We start from the raw sequence: 27583 nt of genomic DNA, 5'->3' as shown, positions 1-27583 counted from the left end.
TGGATTAAAAAACAAGACCCATCGATATGCTGTCTGCAAGAGCCTCATTTTCAACCCAAAGACAGCCCCAGATTGAAAGTGAGGGGGTGGAAAACCATTTACCATGCTAATGGACACCAAAAGAAAGCTGGGGTGGCAATCCTTATATCAGACAAATTAGATTTTAAACCAAAGACTGTAATAAGAGATGAGGAAGGACACTATATCATACTTAAAGGATCTATCCAACAAGAAGATCTAACAATTGTAAATATCTATGCCCCTAACATGGGAGCAGCCAATTATATAAGCCAATTAATAACAAAAGCAAAGAAACACATCGACAACAATACAATAATAGTGGGGGACTTTAACACCCCCTCACTGAAATGGACAGATCATCTAAGCAAAAGATCAACAAGGAAATAAAGACTTTAAATGACACACTGGACCAAATGGACTTCACAGACATATTCAGAACATTCCACCCCAAAGCAACGGAATACACATTCTTCTCTAGTGCCCATGGAACATTCTCCAGAATAGATCACATCCTAGGTCATAAATCAGGTCTCAACCGGTACCAAAAGATTGGAATCATTCCCTGCCTATTTTCAGACCACAATGCTTTGAAACTAGAGCTCAATCACAAGACAAAAGTCAGAAAGAACTCAAATACATGGAGGCTAAAGAGCATCCTACTGAAGAATGAATGGGTCAACCAGGAAATTAAAGAAGAATTAAAAAAATACATGGAAACCAATGAAAATGAAAACACAACTATTCAAAATCTTTGGGATGCAGCAAAGGCAGTCCTAAGAGGAAAGTATATAGCAATACAAGCCTTTCTCAAGAAGCAAGAAAGGTCTCAAGTATACAATCTAACCCTACACCTAAAGGAGCTGGAGAAAGAACAGCAAATAAAGTCTAAACCCAGCAGGAGAAGAGAAATAATCAAGATCAGAGCAGAAATCAATGAAATAGAAACTAAAAGAACAGTAGAACAGATCAACGAAACTAGGAGCTGGTTCTTTGAAAGAATTAACAAGATTGATAAACCCCTGGCCAGACTTATCAAAAAGAGAAGAGAAATGACCCACATCAACAAAATCATGAATGAAAGAGGAGAGATCACAACCAACACCAAAGAAATACAAACAATTATAAGAACATATTATGAGCAACTCTATGCCAGCAAATTAAATAACCTGGAAGAAATGGATGCATTCCTAGAGATGTACCAACTACCAAAACTGAACCAGGATGAAATAGAAAACCTGAACAGACCTATAACCACTAAGGAAATTGAAGCAGTCATCAAAAATCTCCCAAAAAACAAAAGCCCAGGGCCAGATGGCTTCCCAGGGGAATTCTACCAAACATTTCAAGAAGAATTAATACCTATTCTTCTGAAACTGTTCCAAAAAATAGAAATGGAAGGAAAACTTCCCAACTCATTTTATGAGGCCAGCATTACCTTGATCCCAAAACCAGACAAAGACCCCATCAAAAAGGAGAATTACAGACCAATATCCCTGATGAACATGGATGCAAAAATTCTCACCAAAATACTAGCCAATAGGATCCAACAGTACATTAAAAGGATTATTCACCATGACCAAGTGAGATTTATCCCTGGGCTGCAAGGTTGGTTCAACATCCGCAAATCAATCAATGTGATACAATACATTAACAAAAGAAAGAACAAGAATCATATGATCCTCTCAATAGATGCAGAAAAAGCATTTGACAAAGTACAGCATCCTTTCTTGATCAAAACTCTTCAGAGTATAGGGATAGAGGGTACATACCTCAATATCATAAAAGCCATCTATGAAAAACCTACAGCGAATATCATTCTCAATGGGGAAAAACTGAGAGCTTTCCCCCTAAGGTCAGGAACGTGGCAGGGATGTCCACTATCACCACTGCTATTCAACATAGTATTAGAAGTCCTAGCCACAGCAATCAGACAACAAAAAGAAATCAAAGGCATCCAAATTGGCAAGGAAGAAGTCAAACTCTCACTCTTTGCAGATGATATGATACTTTATGTGGAAAACCCAAAAGACTCCACCCCAAAACTGCTAGAACTCATACAGGAATTCAGTAAAGTGGCAGGATATAAAATCAATGCACAGAAGTCAGTGGCATTCCTATACACCAACAACAAGACAGAAGAAAGAGAAATTAAGGAGTCGATCCCATTTACAATTGCACCCAAAACCACAAGATACCTAGGAATAAATCTAACCAAAGAGACAAAGGATCTGTACTCAGAAAACTATAAAATACTCATGAAAGAAATTGAAGAAGACACAAAGAAATGGAAAAACGTTCCATGCTCATGGTTTGGAAGAACAAATATTGTGAAGATGTCAATGCTACCTAGAGCAATCTACACATTCAATGCAATCCCCATCAAAATACCATCCACTTTTTTCAAAGAAATGGAACAAATAATCCTAAAATTTGTATGGAACCAGAAAAGACCCCGCATAGCCAGAGGAATGTTGAAAAAGAAAAGCAAAGCCAGCGGCATCACAATTCCGGACTTCCAGCTCTATTACAAAGCTGTCATCATCAAGACAGTATGGTACTGGCACAAAAACAGACACATAGATCAATGGAACAGAATAGAGAGCCCAGAAATGGACCCTCAACTCTATGGTCAACTCATCTTTGACAAAGCAGGAAAGAATGTCCAATGGAACAAAGACAGTCTCTTCAACAAATGGTGTTGGGAAAACTGGACAGCCACATGCAGAAGAATGAAACTGGACCATTTCCTTACACCACACACAAAAATAGACTCCAAATGGTTGAAAGACCTCAATGTGAGACAGGAGTCCATCAAAATCCTAAAGGAGAACACAGGCAGCAACCTCTTTGACCTCAGCCGAAGCAACTTCTTCCTAGAAATATCGCCAAAGGCAAGGGAGGCAAGGGCAAAAATGAACTATTGGGACTTCATCAAGATAAAAAGCTTTTGCAAAGCAAAGGAAACAGTCAACAAAACCAAAAGACAACCAACAGAATGGGAGAAGATATTTGCAAATGACATATCAGATAAAGGGCTAGTATCCAAAATCTATAAAGAACTTATCAAACTCAACACCCAAAGAACAAAGAATCCAATCAAGAAATGGGCAGAAGACATGAACAGACATTTTTCCAAAGAAGACATCCAAATGGCCAACAGACACATGAAAAAGTGCTCAATATCGCTCGGCATCAGGGAAATCCAAATCAAAACCTCAATGAGATACCACCTCACACCTGTCAGAATGGCTAAAATTAACAAGTCAGGAAATGACAGATGTTGGCGGGGATGCGGAGAAAGGGGAACCCTCCTACACTGTTGGTGGGAATGCAAGCTGGTGCAGCCACTCTGGAAAACTGTATGGAGGTTCCTCAAAAAGTTGAAAATAGAGCTACCATATGATCCAGCAATTGCACTACTGGGTATTTACCCCAAAGATACAAAAGTAGGGATCCGAAGGGGTACGTGCACCCTGATGTTTATAGCAGCAATGTCCACAATAGCCAAACTGTGGAAAGAGCCAAGATGTCCATCAACAGATGAATGGATAAAGAAGATGTGGTATATATATACAATGGAATATTATGCAGCCATCAAAAGGAATGAGATCTTGCCATTTGCAATGACGTGGATGGAACTGGAGGGTATTATGTTGAGTGAAATAAGTCAAACAGAGAAAGACATGTATCATATGATCTCACTGATATGAGGAATTCTTAATCTCAGGAAACAAACTGAGGGTTGCTGGAGTGGGGGGTGGGGTGGGAAGGATGGGGTGACTGGGTGATAGACACTGGGGAGGGTATGTGCTCTGGTAAGCGCTGTGAATTTTGCAAGACTGTTGAATCTCAGATCTGTACCTCTGAAACAAATAATGCAATATATGTTAAGAAAAAAAAAAAAGAAGAAGAAGAAGGTAGCGGGAGGGGAAGAATGAAGCGGGGGAAATCGGAGGGGTAGACGAACCATGAGAGACGATGGACTCTGAAAAACAAACAGGGTTCTAGAGGGGAGGGGGGTGGGAGGATGGGTTAGCCTGGTGGTGGGTACTGAGGAGGGCACGTTCTGCATGGAGCACTGGGTGTTATGCACAAACAATGAATCATGGAACACTTCATCTAAAACTAATGATGTAATGTATGGGGATTAACATAAGAATAAAAAAATAAAATAAAATAACGGTGCTTGATTTTATGGTGGTAGCAATATCAGACATCCCAGTCACTAACTTGATAGATGTTGAGAGATAGGACACAGAGTAAGAATGTAGCTGGCAAAGTCTGTATGTAGCACAAGGTGATTCTGGTCCAAGCACTATCATACTAGCTTCCCGATTAGGGGTTTTCTTGACTGTGGCCATGGTGGTATGGATCTTCAATCAGTGATTTCTTAATCATAGAAGAGGTAACAGCCTTGTTGGTCTGGTCCTCCAGTGTAGATATTGAAAATTTTTTTTGAAAATTCATCCCCTATTCGGTTTTATTAGCCTTCCTAACAATTCCATAGGCAATGTGAAAACTGTAATAAGACAGTTCCGGCTTAAAATACCTACATAGACTGTTTTCTGCAACTGAGGTATGATTAATATAATGCCATAAGTTTACTCCAAAAAAAGAAATGCTTCTTTTTTAATTTATGAAGTATACACCTTTAACAAACTATGTATAAACCCTATAAACTATGACCACAGATCACATAAGCATACCCTTCATGTTCTTACAGTTTTTTTCCTAAAAATATGTGCAATATTTCGAATTCCTTCAAACCTAAAATCAAAATCAATTCATTTAGATTTTATGGCTTTGAGTAATTGTCTCCTCCAGGCACTGAATTTTTAAAGAGTTTCATATTTCAATGTTTATGGAGATACTTGCAGTTTTTCCATGAGCAGTTAATTACAAATGAAGTGGGTTTTTTAATAGAAATATTAACATGACGGCCCCAGCTGCATCTTGATGTATGCAATCTGAAGATGTTTTCTAGGCACTTATCTCTTTAATAGGATGAGTCTGCTTTGTTATTCAATTGAATAATGGATGGCACAACTATCACAGACAATGATGCAAGATTGAATGCTTCGGCATCATCAAGATGAAGTCACTTCCCTTTGAGCTTTCAAGTAAAATCTGGCTGAAGTCAACCGCCAGATTTCTTTTTAGAGACTTATTCAGTCAAGAAATCTGTTCACATTTATTGAGCATTTAGTATATACAAAGAACTGAAGTCTGCAATAGAGCATAGGAAAAACAATAAACAGAACATCATTTTAAAATGGTGACATACACTTACCCATGCTGTTACATATGACTGAAATTACATGCAGAAAATGAAGCAAACAAAACTCTAAAGGCTAGGATCTGAGGGCAACCAAGTGAGTTAGTTTCCTTGAGTACCTTCCCTAGAGCTCTGCCACAGATCACAGAGTTTCAGCCTAGAGGTTCCCCATGGGCTAACATGATTTTTGTGAAATACTATTTTTTTAAATTTTTTTATTTTATTTATTTGACAGAGAGATAGCAAGAGCAGGAACACAAGCAGGGGGAGTGGGAGAGGAAGAAGCAGGCTTCCCATGGAGCAGGGAGCCCGATGCGGGGCTAGATCCCAGGACCCTGGGATCATGACCTGAGCCGAAGGCAAACCCTTAACGACTGAGCCACCCAAGCGCCCTGTGATATGCTATTAAATAGGTAAGGTATTTATATTTATATTAATTCCTTTCAAGGCAAGAGAATTATAGAATGACTGTGTAATTTAATGGCAATGCCATGGAATTTGTAATTCAAAATATTAAAAATGTGGTTTTATTTTTTTAGGCAAGTCTTTTGGCCTTATCTCAAAAGAAACTATCCAAAATGTAGCACAGGGAGTTAAAGCCATGGAAAACAAAAAAGAGAGGTTAAGGGACATGAAGGCTACAACGATGAGATTTAACATATATCTAATGAACATTCCAGAAAGGGTTCGGAGAGAGAAGAGAGGAGAAAGAATGATTTTTAAAGATATAATGACTGAGAATTTTCCAGAACTGATAAAAGAAACAACCCACAGATTCAAAGAATCTCACTGAATTTCAATCAAACACTTTGACATAAGATGGATATAATCCTGGTCATTAAGAATGTTATAGATTAATGGGGAAAACAAATATTGGTAAGTGCGGGCAACGTAGGAGCCCACTGATAAGCACGGGGCCATGCAATCATTCACAAGTCTTCTACAAAGGTGACTTGCATTTCATGCACGGCCCCCGTCAGTGGGAGGAGTGTGGAAACAGTACTAGCTTCATAGAAAAACAGAACTCCTCCCCTTCAATGCAATGTCTGTTTGTGAAATAACTGAGAAACGCAAACAAAAAATGATGCAGAGCCTAATTTTGCCCAATGTAAGTTTAAGAAGTATTATTAAAGTTTGTTTATGCGTTGCTCAAATCAAATGATAAATTATAAATTATTATCTAGTGTGTCAGTTCTATTGTTGTTAGAATATTAGCTAGAGTTCCATCAAATTTAAAGTACTGACTGGGGTTTGGCATTATAGAAATTATAATGATGTATGCTTAACAAGTCATTAATAGTGACAGCCTGTATAAACAAAATTTCATTCTGAGCAGAAAGTGAAATGATAAAATCATTCCTTCAGAAATTAGTACTGTACTACCATGAAATATGCTAATCAAATAACTTACATCTATATTAAATGTTAGGTGTGACCACTCTTCCTGTATCAAAATTTCTCAAAAGGTATAAAAAGTACCCCAAGTAATTATGTTTGAATAAAGAAGCAGCAACATATCACATGCACACTTAACTGTAAAATTTAATATCAGGTAAATGGACAATTCTAGTTTTTGAAAACAGGGAGGACCAAGTCTTCAAATCTTGATTGCCAATTCCCTGTACTCAAATTCCAAGAGTAATTATTTTGTCACTGTCTTATGCTACTGTCTCACTAAAATAAAATTGCATTCTCTTCTCAAAATGTCATTTCAGCTTACCTATTTTATGTAAAGTTAGTGTTACCCAGCATGCATTATGAGCATAATGGGTAATGAAGACAGGGAAGGTTTTCTAGCTCCTTCTTGGTCATCAATAGGGACTGTATTTCCTTCACTTACAACACGTTCCAATTCCGCTTTGCTCATCTCTTAACTTCTTGTTTGGCACTGTTCCTGCAGTTGGAATATATTGTTTGTAGTTTTTCTATAATATTCCTTGCCAGAATAATTTGTTTGACATTAAGCTTTAGTCTCTATCTAGTCCTGGAAACAGAGAAGGCAAAACTTCTAATTCCAGAGAAAGCACTTTGATACCTCTGTTCCCCCCCTTTCTGAATCCTCTCTAGAGCAAAGATAACAAAAATTTTGTCTTCTTATATATGGAATCTAAAAAAAATTAATTAAAAAAAACAATTCATAGTAGCAGAGTAGAATGGGGGCTAATTAGAGGCTGGGATGTGGTGGGACAAGGGGGATAAAAATAGAAGGGGGGTTGTGGGGAATAATTGTTTAATGGGTACAGAGTTTCAATTTTGCAAGATGGAAAGAATTCTGGAGATGGATGGTGGTGATGGTTGCACAACAGTATGAATAAACTCACTAGCACTAAACTGTAGACTTAAAATGGTTAAGGTAGTACATATAATGTTACATATATTTACCACAATAAAAAAGTTGGAAAAAAGAGAACAGCTATGGAACATTTCTCTCCCATATTGTGTGATGAAAACATAATTCTCTTTCACTTTTCCAACAAGAAGAAATTTTTTCTATCAGAATATAATTTCTAATAAATTTGTTTGGTGATGAAAAACATTTGTCCTCTAGGAGGACCCCACATCTACATCATGACCCACTTAACCTGGGTCACCAATCACCTCCGTACTTCTTGAGGGACAATGCTGATAGGGGTGGTTGTCAATGTCATAAAGTAGATGGCTTCTCGTCCCAATGTAAACTAAGCACATGTAACTTTGACAACGGAGATGTCTATGACAAAGTCTATGAAATACATGTGTTCTCTGCTCTCCTACATGTTCGTTAGTTGTATTTTTATGTCATATACATGACGCAGCCAGCATATGCATCTTAACAGCTCAGTTACAAATCATATCATCCTTAAGTAGTTGATTTGTATTGATTGGAAAATACAATGCTATATATAAACATTGACAGTGATAATCTTTTTATTGTCCTCTTTTTCTACATATTTTTAAATTTTGTTTTCATTTTTGGAGTTTTCCAAAGTATATAAAAAAAAAAATCTCAGTTGAGTGTAATAGCCACTATTTGAGTTATATGGTGAAACTTTGTCCCTCTTCAATGCCCTCTCTCCCTGCAGAGGAGTGGGCCCAGCAGCTGTGCTTATTTTTTTTTAAGATTTTATTTTTTTGACACAGAGAGAGTGGGGAGACAGCGCACACACAAGCAAGGGGGGCAGCAGGATGAGGGAGAAGCAGGCTCCCCACTGAGCAGGGAGCCAGGACATGCAGGGCTCTATCCCAGGACCCTGGGATGCTGACCTGAGCTGTAGGCAGACGCTTAACCCCCAGGCACCGGTCTTTTTGACCTTAGATGATACAGCTGATTGAACCAAAATGCTCTGATCAGATTATTTTCTCAAAAATTTGAACGGAGCTACGCGGGCACTGAGTTGTCACTCTAACACATCAATAAAGTCCGTAACCCCCGTCCTACCTTCCCTGACTTCAGGGGCTTTAATGCTCACTCTGAGATGTCATATATCCTTTTGCTAGGTTCCTTTTGTGCTTATGATAGCTTTAAGTTGCTCTTGCTCTTAGTGAAAGGAGTCACGGAGAAGATGCTGACTTTCAATAAGGAGATAGACCTTTCAGTAAAATACCGTAACTTTACCACTACCTCAAGTGACCTTGAGAAGTTAAAAAGTTCAATATAATTACTGGATAGGATACCAGAACATCAAAAAGAGGGATGTCATGATCAATATGAAGTCAAGTTTAAAACAAGAAAAAGAACTAGAGAACTATAAAATTTTCTCCTCAGGTACAGACGCCGTTGTGTGGAATGAAGTGGAGTTTGAGATAAGCCTTAGGGTGACTCCGGCACACATCCACTGTGGGGTCTTCCTGTAAGCTGATCAGAGGGGCAGGCATGACGACTTCTGAAGACTGACAAATTCTTTCACTTTTACATTTATCTGAGATTTCACGCGCATTTTAGTTTGGAAGTAAAGCTAACTTTTAAACAGTAAGTGTACAAGCAATTCAAAACTGGTATTTTTCAGTTATAACTTTAGATGTTTTTATCATTCAACATGTTAAGACATAATTTAGAAATTCTCTATTTTTATTATTTTTGTTGATTCATAGAAGAAATGTATAAAATCTTAAACCATTAATGGAATAAAGTGAATTTTCCAGGTAAGTGGACACCAACTAATTAAGCTTCCAAATGTGCACTAGAGAAAGGTTACACTTTTAAAAAATATTCATTTCCTTGATTTCTTAAACCAAGAACACTGGATATAAATCAACATTTTCTCAAGGGGCAATTGAGGGATTTAGAGCTATTTTTACTACTTGCTTCTGGTTGTTCCACTTTTCCAGTTTTCTGTCTGCATCGGAAAAACTTCAAGAGTTAGTATTGACCACAGACCTGAGAATATAAACTTTTTTCCATGTGGTGGTGTAACAATCTTCGGGGACTACTATTATTTGAGTCCTATTGCTTTCTCAGCAGTTTCCTTGGATTTACATTTTAAAGGTGGGACAAAACTTCCAACTCTACAGAAAGCCCTTTGAAAGCTCAGTTGCTTCTTACCTGAATTCTTCAGAGCAAAGGTGACATAAATGCTTCCATTTATAGCATGTTTTCATCTACATTAATTTGACAGAGCCTGAACTATAAATTGATATTGGGGAAACTGGCTGAATGCTGTTGAAGAATGTAGTATTTTGTGGGCTATAATTTTACTGAGATGTGACCTTGGGGCTGTAAATACTCACCTCAATATTTAAATTGAGTGTACTTTCCTTCAGGAAAATAGTAACAAAAACATGTTAGTCTAAATAATTTTTTAAATATTTAATTAAAAACACAGGCTGAAAATGACATTTGTAATATATATATGTGTGCATACACACACTCATATTGTTCATAATTAACTACAGGGTACAAATTAAGAGTAAGAATAATTCTAATTAATTGATTATTAAATTTCAAGAATGAACTTTGTTATATAAGGTTTGAGATTGTCACTTAAATTCACTATATTATATGAAAAATTAACTTGTAACATTTATTTCACTTTATGGGTGTTTCTTTTTTTCTTTACTAATATAGACTAAACTAAAAACTATAGGCAAGCAGTGTAGGACCAATGTTTTTCTTGAAAACTCCTCAGGTCAGGGGTGCCTGGGTTGTGGCTTGGGACGGACTCTTGATTTCAGCTCAGGTCATGATCTCAGGGTTGTAAGATGGAGCCCAGCATGGCTCCATGCTGGGTGGAGAACCTGCTTAAGATTCTCTCTCTCAGAGCGCCTGGGTGGCTCAGTCGTTAAGCGTCTGCCTTTGGCTCAGATCATGATCCCAGGGTCCTGGGTTCGAGCCCCACATCAGGCTCCCTGCTCAGCGGGAAGCCTGCTTCTCCCTCTCCCACTCCCCCTGCTTGTGTTCCTTCTCTTGCTTTGTCTGTCAAATAAATAAATAAAATCTTAAAAAAAAAAAAAGATTCTCTCTCTCTCTCTCTCCCTTCCTCTGCCGTCTCCATCCCTCCTCTCTAAAAAGAAAACAAAAACAAAAAAACTCCTCAGGTGATTTTAAAATGTGGGTATAGTTGAGAAATATTGCATGAGAACTTACCATGTTGATAAAAATTGCTTCCTATTATATCTTTTTGACATTTAAAAGTATTTCATTTCAGTGATACTTGCAATAATAATCCAGAGTAGGCCATTTAAATAATATTGCATTCAACTAAGAGAATGAGAAAGCTGAAAGATTCCCCATTTACAAACAGCATGATGAACTTGAGTCTATCTAACAAAAAAAAAACTTATTTATTTTATTGAATGTTTTCATGTAAATGTGAACTTTTTATGATAGAAAGTAGCCAATTTTCTGGATGAACTTGTTTTCCATATCACCTTAATGTGTTAAAGGAATCAACATTAGCACTTCATGAACCCCCCTAAAATTTCAGGGTAGCTTTATACTTTCCTTGTCACCCTATAACTTTTTATTTTAAAAAGAAATTTAAGAAATTAACAACATTTAAAATTGCTATTACAAAATATCACTGTTATATCCCAATGTAAAAAAAGTCACAATAAATTCAATTCTTGTCAGCAAACATGTATGAATGACCAGAGTAAAAAAAAACACAATTTTCAGATGAAATATATTTAAATTAATTTTAATAAGTACAAAAAGATAAGGTTTAGCATTAATTTGCATGTGATTGATTAGTATTTTTTTTTAAAACAGCAAGCATAATGACACATTCAATAAAGGCCAAATTATCTTACATATGTGAAAAATAGTGACTTTTCCCAATTACAACAAGGTCACAAATTACAAATATTATTAGCTCTCGAATGATTTTCTCAAATGAGAAAGCCTACCATACAAGTATATTGTCACCCAGAAAATTTCAAATTTCACCTAATGTGAATATTCAAAGTTTAGTGTTGGAGCTGTATCATACATTCTCTATGCATGTAATTTTATTATTAATATGTAGCAAGGGGAAAACATTTCATTCTTTTCTGGGTTTTTTTTTTTTTCAAATTTAGCAACAAATATGAAGCTTTCGTAAGTTTTCATGCATGTCAACTCTAAAGGGAATATTTCATGAAAGGTCACATTCCTCATTTTAGAGCACACCAAAACCTGAATTTGTATCTGCTCAGGAGAATCTTGAAGAAAACTGGATACCAACAAACTTTAAATCAATTATGGAGCAGGCACCTAAGATCAATAAGTAATCGAGAACTTACCCATGGATGCTAAAGTTTAATTCATAAAAATTGTGGCTCAAAGTTCAATTTCATTTAAGCCACTCTAATCATACATTAAACTTCTTCACACATTATGCAGTTTAAAACACAGCCAAGTACTTCAACTACTATGTTGAATATTTTTTAAAATAAATAAATGGGAACGAATTTATCAGCCATTATTTCTTAAGTAATTCCATACCTAAATCCTTTGTTTTGCTTTCCTAATATCATTTGTTCTCACAAATGAACTTCATGGGAAGTACTCGTATTTATACAATAATACAGGCTGGAATTTGACAGCATGTTATGGTAAAGTAAGTCTTCTAAAACAAAGCATGAAAAACTGAAATTTTCACACCAACTGAGCTATTTCAACACTAACAATCTCAACTCTGGCATGTATTTGGGGTCCATTTAGACTTCTTTCTATAAATAGTAACTTCCAACAAACGGAGGAAGTCAATACGTAATTCTTTAAATCCAATGAGTTTAAATGTCATGAAACCAACCATATGGCAAACAAAACAAAACTTCTCTGACTCCTAACAAAACCGGCCCCCCCCAAGAAAGAAAACAAAGAGTATGCTTAATCAATTTTAAGCATTTTTATACATTATCATTACCTATGGCTCAAAAAAAAAATGCAGCATACTCTTAGAAACTAAGTTGTAATTAATGTTTGTGAATAAATAGTTTCCCAAAAATGGGTTCTTGGTTGCTTTATAGTTCAGTGTTTGCTTGGTTTTGTCATATAGAAAAGCAGATGGTGGACTTTTCAATGACTGACGCCCCCCAAAAGGTATGAATATAAATTTGAATTAAAGCAGAGAAAAATACAGCTTTTTTTTTTCCTGTTTCTAAAATATGTGTTAGACTAGCATGTCGGTGTACTACATAGAAATTCTAAACTTCCAGAACTTCAAGAATCACACAGTGATTTCCGGTTGTTGTGAGGACTGAATGAGGTACTCTATGTGAAGGGCTTAGAATATCGACTGGGATGCGATCAGCTCTCTATAAGAATAAACTCTGAACCATTTCAATAAAAAAGGTATGAAACTGACCAGTAATGAATATAGATGACTAGGCATTTGCATACGATCAACCAGATATTTAATTTAATGAAACCTTTCACAAACCTCCATTTACAAACTTGGAATTCAAAGATTTTCCTATCCTGCCTTACAAGCAGAATTGTGAAGTCATTTGAGCCAACTAGAAATACAGCAGAAAGATGTTTACAACTTTATAAGAAGGATATTTCTAACCATATGTATGGCTCAAGACTAAATTCCAACTAATAATTTTGTTATGGATCTATTGAAAAAAACGATCCTATTGACTAAATTAATGGCTAGTTAATAAAAGCAAAAGCTACATTTGAGATTGGACCGATTAATAAAATAAATTGTTCAGATTTCATAAAATTGTCTGAATTTCTCAAAATGTTCTTTCATACCTGGAAATACGCGCGCACACACACACACATGCACTCACATACACACACACACACTTCTAATCAAAGCTAAGAACTTATTAAGGGTTCTTTGGGAACTATAAACTGAAACATCTATTGGTTGTTCTTCCCTACTGGCCATATTAACTGATATTATGTATTAACTACAACACAGAGAAGGTGATTTAAAGTGGGGTATATAACTATGTATATGAGGAAATGTTCTTCATATATACAGACAAATATAGACTATTTCAACTAAATAAAGTTGAAAACAGTGGTATAAATATGTTGAATGATTAAGAATTTTCAAGAAAAACATGATACCAAATTCTTATAAGAAATAAATTTTTGATTACCTTTCCTGCATGCTTTCACACAAATTTCATCTATTTTAGTATTTTAATCATGATGCTTACCATGATGGAATCACAACTGTTAAACATTTCTGTATACACTCATGCATGTAATTTCTCCCTTTTCTTGGGAGTTAAAAAGGAAAAATGCTTCACTAGGTTTAATTAGCAACAGCCTCATTTTTTCTAGTGGGTTTTTCTCTTTGATATTTCTTTCCCTGTTTTAGAGGTCTTAAATTTGTTTTTGAATTTGATAAAAATGTGAGTGATTACACTAATGGAAAATATTAGTATCTTTTATATAAATGCTGGTTACAAAAGATTATGGATATTAAAAATTTCATTAAAACTGGATTTCATCTTTTAAAGCATGAATTCAATAAAGAAAAAAGATTATACTTTGTCTTGTCCACACTGTTATGCATAATTCTGATACAGTGTCTCTGGTTTCCAAGCATGGATATTAAAAATAACCACAGCCCTCCTCAGTTTAAATGGTATGCTTCCATATACTCTGAATTAATAAGAGGGAAACCCAACGTGCCCATGAAACCTCAATTAAAAGGAAAATAAATTCACTATAAGGTAGCAATGGGTCAGCTTGATACCCTTGAAATTCTCAATCTTTTTATATAAATCTTGTCATTTGCAAAAACTGGATAGAACTAGAGGGTATTATGCTAAGCAAAATAAGTCAATCAGAGAAAGACAATTACATGATTTCACTCATATGTGGAATTTGAGAAACAAAACAGAGGAGCATAAGGGAAGGGAGGGGAAAATAAGACAAGAGGAAATCAGAGAGGGAGACAAATCATAAGAGATTCTGAATCATAGGAAACAAACTCAGGGTTGCAGGAGGGAATGGGCGTGGGGGGATGGAGTAACTGGGTGATAAGCATTAAGGAGGGCATGTGATGAATGAGCACTGGGTGTTATATGCAACTGATGAATCACTGAACTCTACCCCTGAAACTAATCATATACTATATGTTAATTAATTGAATTAAAATTTTTTTTAAAAAGCTAAATAAATGTATTACCGGGAGCAATGGGTCAGCTTGATTCCCTTGAAATTCTGAATCTTCTTATATGAAAAAAAATTATGCAAATTGCTTCGAAAATATGCAAATGCATTTAGGAATGTCAGAAGACTAACAACAGGAACAAGCTATACAGTTTGGTGTTTGGTAAACCTATTAATATCAATAATCCTATTAATATGGTCTCGGATTCAAGTTAAATAATAAACATTTCCCTGTTTCACAGGTATTGTCTGAAGCATCAGGAATGGAGCATTTGAAAAAAGTCTTAATAGATGCTGAAGAACCATGACTTTGCAGAAGGTGACTTGACTTACTTCACTTGTCCTCTCATTGAAATGATGACAGGCCATGCTAAAGTACAGTAGTGACAGAATCCACAGAGCTTTGGTGCCCCTCTAGAATCTATGATGCCATGGCAGAATTCAGTTCCCTTAGCCAGGAATACAAAAAGAACCGTGTCGTAATTAAATACTGGATTACATCTTTTATATATCAAAGAAAAATATGAGTGAAATAATAGTGTCTGTGTTCTCTTTAAATAAACTATGACATATTTAAGAAAAAAACTGAAAATGTCACTCAAGGGGATCACTTATCCAAACCTGAGATAAATTCGAGAGAGATCCCTGAAGATTGCTAAAAAGTAGCATTGGCATTTTAAAAATCACTGACGTTTAAAATCATTACTAAATGCTTATATTTGTTCCATTGTTGTACTGAAAAAACAGGAACATGAATAGGAGGAAAAAACAAAACAGCCACTATCTTAAGCACACTCATGATGATATAGCTCATTAGAACAACTCTCAGTGCTAAATTAATTCATGTGTTCCATTTAGCCTTTGATCTTAAGTCTTTAGAATAAGAAGGTGAACTTTAATTTTCAATTAAATTCTGTGGGTGTGATGTGAGTGTTATTAACATCATCCCCATGGTATGGCACATAGTAGGAGGTAAAAAAATATTTGTTGAATAAATATTAGCTGGTTCAGAGCAGCAACTAGCTATACAATAATGAGACTCTATCTCTGTATATGCTCATGTTCTTATCCACATTTCATACATACCATAACTCTCTATGTCAATGTACAACTGCATGAAATAGGCATCATATTATGGGCCAGAGAGACCTTTGTTAATATATTGAAAATGTATTTCCTGAAAAATTGGTCTCATTTTAATAAATTCATGTCACTTCTGTTTTGCATCTTTAAAATGGTTTATGGAAGGGAGAATGATTGTAAACACTATAGTTCTATAATTTAAAATCATCTTTCATGGAGCATCCTCCCTCTCTCCTGCAAGACCAAAAGCTCCCTTTGATTTATCGAAACTTTAAAAGATTAAGAAGTGCATAAAAAAATACAGCAAAGTGGAGAAATAATAGAAAATCCTGATCTACATTATCAGAAAATCTGAACTGCCGGGATGTTATTAAGCTCAAATAAGATTTTGGCAATTAAAACTGAAAATAAGGATAACAGTAAGAGTAACTTTTCCGGCCAATCTACCGTAAATTTAATAAAACTGCTGCCATCAATGTAGGTGCAGCCCTTTGTCAAAGGTAAAGATGAGTCTTTTCTGTTGTCACACAGAAACTGCTATTTACAACTATTTTTACATATGTACATATTTATAAATTAATAATTTACAGTTAGATATGAAGGGGGAAATGCAGAACTTACAAGAACAACATTTTAAAGTGTCTAATAATGAATACCAAAGCATTTTTATTGCTTGCCCTCAAGCATGGTGCACTTTCTTAGACTCTACCGAGGATCTAGGTTATATTTAAATGTGTAGGAAAATAGGGTATCTTCTATTTCAATACATGAATAAAGTGTATGTGTTAGAACTGTTTAGATAACAAAGAAGCTGTAATTGGAAGGGAATTAAAGAAATACATTTGTTAGCTCATGTAACAATTTTATTTTATTAAGGATTATGGATTACCTTTTGTGAGGGAATTTTTAATGTCAAAACTGTCTTCACGGCAAATTCTGTTAATAAGATGCATTTGTGACCTTGGTATTAATACAGTCATGCAAAGCACATAATAGAATCACACTAAAACAAAGAAAATGAAAAAGAAATAAAATTTAAACGAGGCAAAGGAATAGCAATTTTTGTTGTGATTTTGCTTATTTCCGTAAGACACTCCTTTTATTTGATTTTATGAACATACTTATTTATGCACTATACTGAAATACTGTACAAAACTGCAAGAAATGCCACTATTTGACTACTTATGTTTCTACAAAAACACCATCATAAAGGTGTATCTATTAGTAAAAGTCAACCAATAACTGCTAATGTAGATGTGAGTCAAAAGGATTTGGGGGTATGCCAAAAATGTTAAATCTAGGCATGAGACACAACTGTTAACTTCTACTGATACATTTCAGGGGCATAGAGAGTATATTTTAAATATTAAAAGAAAAATGAATTTTACATATTAATAATTAGTAATTATATAAAATTGAAAACTGTGGTTTCTAATTTAGCTATTTGTGTGCGTGTGTGTGTTCTAATTTAATTAGTGTGCGTGGGTGGGTGTGGGTGGGTGGGTGTGGGTGGGTGGGTGTGCGTGCACACACGTGCGCTCATGTTGTGCGCATGTGAACTAATCCAGAATCTGTTGGTGATGCTTTAAAGTTTCTGTTTAAAAATGTTCAACTCTTACCAAAACCTCTTCTGGTATACAAAGCTGTTGTAAATTTGAGTCAGTGAAATTTAAAGTCGCAATTTACAAAAGAAGATTTACATTAATTCTTATCTGAAAGCGCTGCTTCAAGACAGAAAAATGTGCCAACTAACTGCCCTTTCCTTTGTAATTAGTGGCTTCTGAGTCCTGATGACAAGAAGCCTTAAGGCAGAATTTGCAGTAAACAGGAAAGAAGAGAATCGTGTAAGTGCTCATCTATACACTGGGACACCCATGAATTCTCATCGGTGGGAGTTTTTGGCACAATTTTCTAATCCAATATGAATGTTGCTCCACAGCAGCCAAACTGGATGTTTTTTCCAGTCTCCAGCACCAAGAAAATTTAGCTGATCAATTTCAGTACAACACATACCTGGAAAGAGTAAGACACATTTGTCTTTTTTTTTTTTTAATTTAAGGTAGTTTCCAATGATTAAAATAATCTGTAGGATTTCAATTATTACTCCCAAATGAACTCTGATGCTAAAATGTAATGACCATGACATTCCGATAGTTATTAAGTTCTAGGCATAATTAACACCCTGTCAGGAGTGACTCGTAATTACTTGAGCTTGTCATGCGGTAATATGTTGCTCTAGATGCTATACAGAGTAATTAAAAGCTGATTTTAGATCTCTAGTTTTTCTTCTGATGTGTGCTAAGCTTCCAATTACACTAGCAGGGATTCTGAGCACTCATGAAGGGAACTGCTGTGGCAGATACAAGGTTCTGTGATTTAGAAGAATTCATCTTGGAACGACAGTGTTACCTTACATTATAGTTAGGCAACAGTAGAAAATAGTCCTATTTAAGACTGAAATCAAAAGAGTTCATCAAGTGTGGTGTGGGTTCCCACTTTCATCACTAGTAGGAAACAAATCAGATCATGTGAAACCCACTTTAAACGAGTTCCTAGGGTAAATCTTTAAAAAAGGCAATGGCTCTTTGGGAATGGGGTGCCTTCTGCCCGTAGCTCCTCAAGTTAGCAAATGCGTGTCTCTGTTAGAGGTCTACTGGTAAGCTTTATAGCTATATACATACTGTACATGTTGGTTCACAAATTAGCAGTTATTAGTCAGACTGTACATAGCAAAACAAACAAAGTTCTATGTTGCTATACATCCCAAAGATAACCTGTGTCTAGATTCAAGGACTGACCCCTAATACAGGTTCTCTGTTTAAATACGTAGCCCAGTAAACTAAATTAAATGTACCAAACAAAACTGGGAAAACTATTCTAGACATTCTGTCAATTTTGCTAACACTGTTGAAGGTTTTCTTGGCCTCCGCTGGCTTGTTTTCCGGCTTCTTATTGGGTTCTGGCGTGGTTGCACTCTTGGAGATGGTGGAGAGAACTGGGTCTTTTGAAAGATTCGGGGCATAATTGGCAACAGCCACCGCATAAGCATTGTTCTGTATCATGACAGAGGCTTTTTCTTTTTTCTATTGAGAAATACAAGAATTAACACAATGTGGGTTGAGCCTGCTACTTAACATTTTCCAAACTCCAGTTCAAATTCTGAAGAAAAGTGTATCTTGATAAACATCATTATCCATTAGAAAGATGAAATTTAGGGAAATAAATAAAAAGAGTCCTGAAACCATGAGGAAAGCTCCAGAGTACAATCAAGGATACCATTTTCTTGGAGAACCATTTTTTGTTGTTTACATGGAAAATAAACAATCAAAACCACACATCTAATAAACAGTGCAACATTTTGACTCTTATAAGTTATTCAAATATTTGCTGAATGGATGAGAGAATGAATAAATGAAATGTAGAAACATTTTAACAAGAGGAATGATCATCTACAGTGACCACAATTTCTGAATAAAGAAATTTAACTTCTTTAACTAGATAACAGGATTTCTCTCTTTCGTGTCAAACGCTTTACTCATATGATGGGAACCCAACCATATACAGTTGGCAGTGAAATAAATATTAAAAATGTGGGACAAAGATAAAATACAAACTGTGCTTCTTGCCTAGCTCATCCACAGCCTGTTTCTCCTCCGAATCCCCACCCACTCGAATATGACTCACTATTATCTCCTGCCTGGACCAAATAACATGCTTAGTGCTCTCCCAGCTTCACTTGACCTTGTCCAACCATTAGACATGCTATAGCCACAGGGATTTTTTTTTTTAAGACATCAGTGGGATCATGTCACTCCTCAGTTTAACTCTCTTAAACACTATCTCATGGAACTGAGAATGAAATCAGTAGTTCTTACCATGGCTTCTTTGCTTCATTAATTATATGCTAGTCCCATGAAATAACTTCAGTTTTCAAGAATACTTTCTTGTTTGATGCCTTTGGCCATGCTACTTCCTAGCCTGGAGGGCCTTCCTTCCATCCTGCTTTTCATGTCATCAATCCCCTCTCATACTTTGGTCTTGGTTTAGTCTTGGTCCTCAAAAAGACCTTCCTAACCACTCCATCTAGCACAGTCTTTTTGGCCATCTGCACTCTTCACAGCACTCAGATTACTTCCATCATGGCATTTTTCAAAATGTATAAATTCTTTTTTTAGTTGTGCAATTATTTGATTGACATCTTCCTTTCTCATTAGAATCTAAGTTCAATAAAGGCTGGTGCTACTTCTGCTTTGTTTGTTATCAACTTACACTTAGCATGATGCCTTCCACCAGGTAGGCACATAATATGCAACTGAATTAATGAACCTTAAAATATAAATAATATTTACCTGCATTTCTATACTAGTATAAATGTCTTCTCAGTTATCTAAATGCAAACAAAATTGAACCACCTATTAATTATCCAAAATAATGAAGAGTGTAAATAAACAGATTTAGAGGATCAACTGGCCTAGAACAGAATTTCTAATATCAGTTATTTTCAATTAAGTATTCTCAAAATGTTCAGGTAAAATGAGATAAGAAAGGGCCTCTGAAAGCCCAGCAGGATCTGAAAACAAGCCTGGATTTCTTGTCCTTCACTGGCATCGGGTTTCTCCCTCTCCTCTTTCCCTTGCTGATGAGGCATTCTTCCAGACCTGGCTGGAGTACAGAAGGAAAGGGTTCAGGGTCCACCACTATGAAAGCTACAAAACAGCTTTTATTCTGTAATGACACATGCAGTTCCCATGTTATAGATGGAGAGTCACCCCCTAGTATATAACTGATAGCCAGATGATAGCTAACACCTTTTGAGCACTAGGATGTATCAGGTTGAGTGTTAAGCCTGAGGGTGTCATTTGTGAAAAACTTCACTCCTGGATAGGAGGTAAGTTCTATTGTTAACCCTATATTATAAATTCCAAAATGGAGGCTAAAGAGGTTTCATGACATAACCAGGTCTCCTGTTTACCAAGTGGCTGAAAGAGCACACAAACTCAGATGTGTGTGACTTCTGAACTTCTGCTTTAAACATCATACTGTGTGACTTTCTCTTTGAGGAAGCTATTTGAAACCTAGGAGTACACTTTTTCCTAAATTTCTCCAATTGAAGTTTATATCACTAGGTCAATCCTCTAAAAAGACTCTTTAAACCATAAAGTATGTAACATGTAGTGTTTATATTATCATTATTTCAATTCTACCTAAATATCATTTAAAATAATACCAAATTGCACTTAGAGAGAATTTGGACTTTGGGAATGTTCCTTAACCTCTCCCTGCTTCAGCTTCCAGTTGGGGAAAAAAAAGGGGGGTGGATAATTATACCAAAGCCACAATGAACTGCTGTGAGAATTAAATGAATAAATGAATATTCAAACCACATTGAAAAGCACAGCCTCTTAGTGGAGAGCAGTAACAGTTATAACTCTATTACAAGCTAAACAAGAATACTGGCTTATAAAATGTATAGACAATATACTTTATATCTTGGGAAGAAGACATAAACATCGCATGGAGGAAATCAAGAAAGGAAGAGGGACGTTTAAGTTAGGTTAAGATTTATGGTGCAGGGCTTAGACATTTTCAGAAAAAACTTAAATGCAAATGTCCTTTGTTGCAAGAGCAATCTACGGATAGAAACTGTACTGACTCTTACCAACCTCCTTCCTGCCCAATGCAAATAACCTTCAATTGTATATAAACCCACAGGTGATGCTAAAATTATTTAACAAACTCTGAAGCAGATACACTAACAAATCAGAACAGGTACTCTAACTAATCTGAATGAGTATCAGCTGTAAATACCCAGAGGACTGTATCAGTATGTACCGACCAAATATCACCCCTGCATGTTTGTATGTTGGTGTTTTTTTTTTTTATCCCAATACTGTGGATATTATAATAAGCAGTGTTAAAAATAATTTTAATGTATGTTTGTAACTTTTATTGCCTTAAACTACAAAGAACAAAATTTCATATTTTTTCTTCATTGCTCAAAGTATGGCTTCAATCTCTGAATATAAGTATAAACTTCAGAGGCAAGCTCAGTACCTGACAAGATGACGGCTTGACTTCACAATGTTCTCTTGGAACTTGGAAACTTGATTATTTTCAGAACCAACAGCAAGCAAAAGTGCAACAGTCATGAGTACTATCTGTAGTCAAAACCCAGTGGTGGACACCTGTAATTTCTTATCAATTCATTAAATGAAGCACAGGGTACCCTCACGGTGCTAAACCTTCTCAATTCCCAGCCATAGCCTCATAAAGCCTTTCTGGCTCAGATCTTACAAAATCTTGTTTTGAAGGATAAAATAACTCCCCTCAGTCCATTTGAGAGTAACTGTCACAAATCTACAGTAAAGCAAATTGTTCCTATTTAAAATTATTAATATCATGTATATAGAGAAAAAATACTATTGAATTCATAGCTGACTTACAGTTCTTAGATCTGCTAAAGCAAAGTACACAGATTAAATCCACATAATATATTCTATTACTGTTCTTTGTAAGACATAGATCGCTAGTGATAGTATTAAAAAATATTCAGACTCTGGGCCATTACTAGAAGATACTACCTTGCCCTATTCATTACTAACTTCTATTAAAAAGAACCAAACTGATATATTGTGTTATAAATCCTCTTTGAATATCTATATAAGCCTCTGATCAAGGCAAACCATCAGCAGGCTGAGTACTTGGGCCAATGATTTTGACCTTTCTAGACTAATTCTACTTTATTCAGTGTGACCCTTGGCCTACACTCAGACCCTCAGAGCCTTGAAGAGAAATAGTGCAATGAAGTCTATTGTTGCGTTAACTCTTCAAACCAGTACTAACTGCCACAAGATAATTTTTTTAATGTTCATGTTTCTATATAAAGTTTTTGTTTCTTTTGAGAATTAGGCAAGCTCTGATTTCTACCTAATTTCTCATAGTCTAATTTGATCATTCTGTATTTCTGCTTTAAGTCTCTTAGGTAGGCCACTTCATATGAAGAATAAGGCCAGGTAACGGCTGAAAATGTAAGTAAAGAAAACAATGTTAAACGTGAAGAATGAAACCAAACAGAAGGAGAATGGGGGACATGAAAGCAAATGGACACTGCTATTTTCTATTAATTATAAGTAACTGCTAAGGCTTTTGTTACCAATACACGGATGACTGACATAATACTTCTCACCAGAATTCTTACCCATTATGTTTCACTAGACTTCTCTATCAACATATTCTATAGGTAATTAAAACATAAAATATCCAGAAATGAACTCACGTTACTTTTACTCCCAACCTAATTCTGTACACCTTCCTGCATTCCCTAACTTGTGAATGAAACCACAATTGAACCAGGAACTGATAAACAACCCACACTGACCCCCTAGTCAGATCCATTTTATACCAACTCAGCTCAAAATCATTTCTTACTGCAATAAGTACTCCTTCCATGTGCTTCCATAGCACCCTAGTGTTTGTCTCAATAATGAAAAATACTTTTTTCACTTATTTTTTCTTCCACTTGATTGTAAGCACCTTGAAAGCATAGACTGTGCAATGCAGAGCTCCTAGCATAGTTCCTAGCATAGAAAAGGCTCAAAAAATGTTTACTTTATAGCAAATGACATGTATGAGAATGATTGCTGTGACCAAAAATACATATTTAGAAAATATATAATATATAAAATATGAAGTATTTTATAGAGTAGCTATTTATTAGATTCATAAAAACTAGATTCCCATTGTATGTCCTACAATTCTGCTATGTAATGATCTTGAAAGTCTTCAATTTTATTATTCCACATGTTTATGGAAGTTGTTTTGCTATAATTGAGACTCGTATAAGTGGGAAGGGGGAAAATGTGGCTAAACACAAAATCAGTAAATTATGTATTTTTAGACATTATTTGGGGAAAAGAGTAAAATGCCACTATAGAATTTGTTGATGATGTTACTGAAGTGGAATGAAAATAAAATATAGTCCAAACTAATTAATTTTTCTATTTTTTTAAACAATGTTTTATAGGATTCAGAATATTCTGAATTTATTACTTTATTAGAATGTCTGAATATGTATTTAAGATTTCGAGTCTGGAAAATTCAGATTATAGAAATCAAAATGTCTTACACCATGGGGCAAACCAATCTCAGCTTCCTTAGAGTATTAGATAAAATAATGTGTTAATAACTTGAGCAAATCTAAATATATCTAAATATATATCTAAATATATATAAATATATCTAAAATATAGCCATCTATTAGCAAAGTGACCTGGGATATAAATAAAAATAATAATCACATGGTTTCAGAATTGGAAAGAATAGCAGAGATTGTCCTTAGACTAAGGAAATGGAGCTCTCATAAATATAACACTAAATAAAACAGTGTTTGGAAAAAACCCAAGGTAGCCAAAGTAGCAAATCTATGCTCTTGCTATATATACCATGTTGCTTTTTTAGTCTATTGTGGCCACTAGCAAGCCCATTAATTTTAAAGCAACAACATGCTCCTTGGTCTGATAATACACTATTAACTGTCTGCTAGCCATCCTGACCGAGAAAAGTGATACTTACAGAAGATTGTTTGAAGGTTAAACAGTCCATCCACTTCTCTAAGTACTCTAAAGTCTTTCCTTGGATTAAATTGGGCCATGAGAAAGCTATATACTTGGACCATATTAGCTTAGCTCCTTGAAGAATTGCCTTCACTGAGTTGTATGTTAATGTAATGCCTTCAGCTTTTATTGAAGGGGACTACAAGAAACATCAATATGAAATTCATTACTGCGTTTATTGGGAAAATGTTGACATTACTTTCAACAGTACCCAGCTCTCCCTAATATAAAACCCATATGATATTGTTTTATATAATTCAGTGTAGGAAAATATTTTCCCTAAGAAAATTTATGCTTCCATAAAAAAAAAAAAAAAAAAAAGATAGTAACTCTCCCCCCTCTCCCCCAAGGCCCATGGTTTACTCTGATAGCCAAGAAGCTCAGAATTTAAAGCTCAGCTTCTCTAGCTCTGGACTACAGTTAATGTTCTGGCCCAAATGGTGGACATATTTGCATCTATTTTCCTTCCTCCTGATATCCTACTTCTACTTATGTTTTATTTTATAAGAGTTTAAGTACATGCATTCTTTTGGTAAACTGCCTGAAATGGTTTTGGAACAAGGCAGGATGTTAAAAAATGCAAATAAATTAATAAAACACTTGAAATGTGATGTTTTCTATGAATTGCACGGCGTGAATCACAAAACAATGACACATTCCATGTTAGTTCAGATATTATGTTGCTAAGTCTGTGTTTTAAGTGATTTAATACCTAGTTTGTTTCCATAGAATATACTTCTTTTGGCCAGTGTAGAGCCACTGACTTAGATTTAGAAATGGAAACAATCTAGAGACTAGAGTTATTTACTTTTAATTTAATTCAAATAAACTATGTGCTAACTATTATGCCAGGTAATAGAGAAAATGATGAGTAGGACAAAACTATTATCCTCTTAGATCATGTAGCCTACTGTTGAAAACAAAAATACTTATAGTAAAAGTATAATTTAATAAGGTTACACAAAAGGAATTTGTGTTGGGTGGCAATTACATTCATTTAAAAAGTTTCAATATTAAGTAAAATCAGATGGATATTAAGAAGTAAATAGGAGTTCATCAGTTAGGGAAAGAAGGAGGGAGCATTTTAGCAAGAGGGATCAGCACATCTAATGTCACAGAGATGTGTAGTGGCATGGATATTTGGGGATGTTTGTAATGGCTAGAGGAAGAATATGAGCATGCACTTTAGCTGTGTTCAATCTTGGATGCACCACTTATTAGATGTGATCCTGAGCAAGTAACTTTATGTAACCAATCCTATAGTTTCTCATTTCTATTTTTTTAAAGATTTTATTTATTTTTATTTATCTGTCAGAGAGAAAGAGAGAGAGAGAGAGCTCAAGCAGGGGGAGTGGCAGGCAGAGCAAGAAGCAGGTTCCCCACTGAGCAAGGAGCCAGATGTGGGGCTTTATCCCAGGACCCCGGGATCGTGACCCGAGCTGAAGGCAGACACTTAACCGACTGAGCCACCCAGGCATCCCTAGGTTCTCATTTCTAACACAGAGATATTCCCAGGCACATAGTAGGAAGTGCACAATAAATAACAGTAATATTTTCCTTATTATTCAACCTATATATATATATATATGTATATATATGTATAAACTTATGAGAAAGCTATATATAGTTAGACCATATTAGCTGAAGAGCTTGAAGAATTCATTAAAGAGTTCAGCAGTTAACATTAAGAATTCAACAATTCCTTAAAGAGATGAAAAATGAAATGATCAGATTCCCATTTAGAAAGATGACCCTAGCACTATTGTGGAGGACAGATTAGAGAGAAACATGACTAGGGACAGTGAGAAATAAAGAGACTCAAAATAATGAGAGACAGTGAGGATATACTTCATGCCATAGACAGTAAAACAGGCACAATCTGATGGAAGGTCAGATGTTAAGGGATACTTCCAAGTTGTGGAACAACTTGGAAGTAGATATATCTATCTACTTTATAGATAAAAAATAAATAAATAAGTACATGTGGGCAGGGGAAAGACAGAAAATCAATTTAGAAGGTTTTATTTTTGTTCCTTCTTTAAAAAAAAGAGACACATAAAGATCGGGATGTCGTATTCACGTAGAAATGCCTAGGGAACAGGTTTGATATATGATCCTGGAAGTTAAAAGGAAGGTATGGGTGCAGTTGTAGATAAAAACTATGGAAGGTAAGATAAAGGCATGAGCTGTAGATTTGATGTGGTTCTATTTCATTCATTCATTCCATATTTATTGAGAAACTACTGTATACAAGACCCTGTGAAAGGGTCAAGGATAAATGATTTATTGAAATAAATATGGTCATTGTTATAATTATCAATGAAGGAAAGGAGACATAAATATGCAATTACAAACTGTGATAAAGGATCTAATGCAAAAGGGAAGGGTACTACATGCACTTACAATTGGATCGAATCATTTGGGGGACGCAGGGTTCAGAAGCTTCCTGAAGATGGGCATTTGTGCTGAGGATGAGTAAGGATTATCTATTTAGGGACAGTAAATGGGTGGACAGTGTGCTTAGTGTTGCAGACATTCCCACAAATATCCCTTAAAGTAAGAATCACATAGTGATTAGTAAAGATAAAACAACAATAAAATAAAGTCAAATGACTGTCTTTGGGGAAAACAGGGGCAGATGTTTGGGAGATTGGATCTACTCTGAACACAGGCAGAGACTCTCAGAATGGAATGAATAGAGGCAGCTGTCAGGATCTGAGGGCAAGTGGTTGTATTCTGAGGCCAGTTTTAAAGAGGGAAAGAAGAGAAAATGTTGCTGACTTGGGCCTGTAATGGAGCTCTGAAACACAGCAGTATTCAGTGGGTTCAGTGAGGATTCCTTGAGAAAAATGAAAAATTATTATATGATCTGAATATGTGGAGGTTATGGAACTGTTCTTCAGTTAACAGGACAATAAATGGAAAGGAAATCAGATTACAGTGGGCTGAGAATTAAACTGAAAGTGAGAACAGAGACATTGTAAGAAATGCTTTCAAAAAGCTTGAATGGAGAAAAAGGGTAGAATCTGAAGGTGGGGGAATGGGTGACCT

At 35.5% G+C, this 27583-nt stretch overlaps 1 protein-coding gene across 3 annotated transcripts in view; it reads right to left on the bottom strand.

Moving 5' to 3' along the window:
• Positions 1 to 18706: 18706 nt before the first annotated feature.
• Positions 18707 to 27583, bottom strand: part of GABRA2 (gamma-aminobutyric acid type A receptor subunit alpha2) — a 118099-nt gene continuing 109222 nt past the window's right edge. For 2 of the 3 annotated variants that reach the window (XM_044912724.1, XM_044912725.1), the window contains one exon: positions 18707 to 19003. In XM_044912724.1, the coding sequence (XP_044768659.1) occupies positions 18707 to 19003 (297 nt within the window). Of the gene's footprint in view, positions 19004 to 24491; positions 24672 to 27583 lie in introns of all 3 variants that reach the window. The other variant, XM_044912723.1, reaches the window with a different exon arrangement.

The sequence above is a fragment of the Neomonachus schauinslandi genome, chromosome 2, assembly GCF_002201575.2.
Source record: "Neomonachus schauinslandi chromosome 2, ASM220157v2, whole genome shotgun sequence".
NCBI lineage: Eukaryota > Metazoa > Chordata > Mammalia > Carnivora > Phocidae > Neomonachus > Neomonachus schauinslandi.
This window is presented reverse-complemented; position numbering and strand designations above follow the sequence as displayed.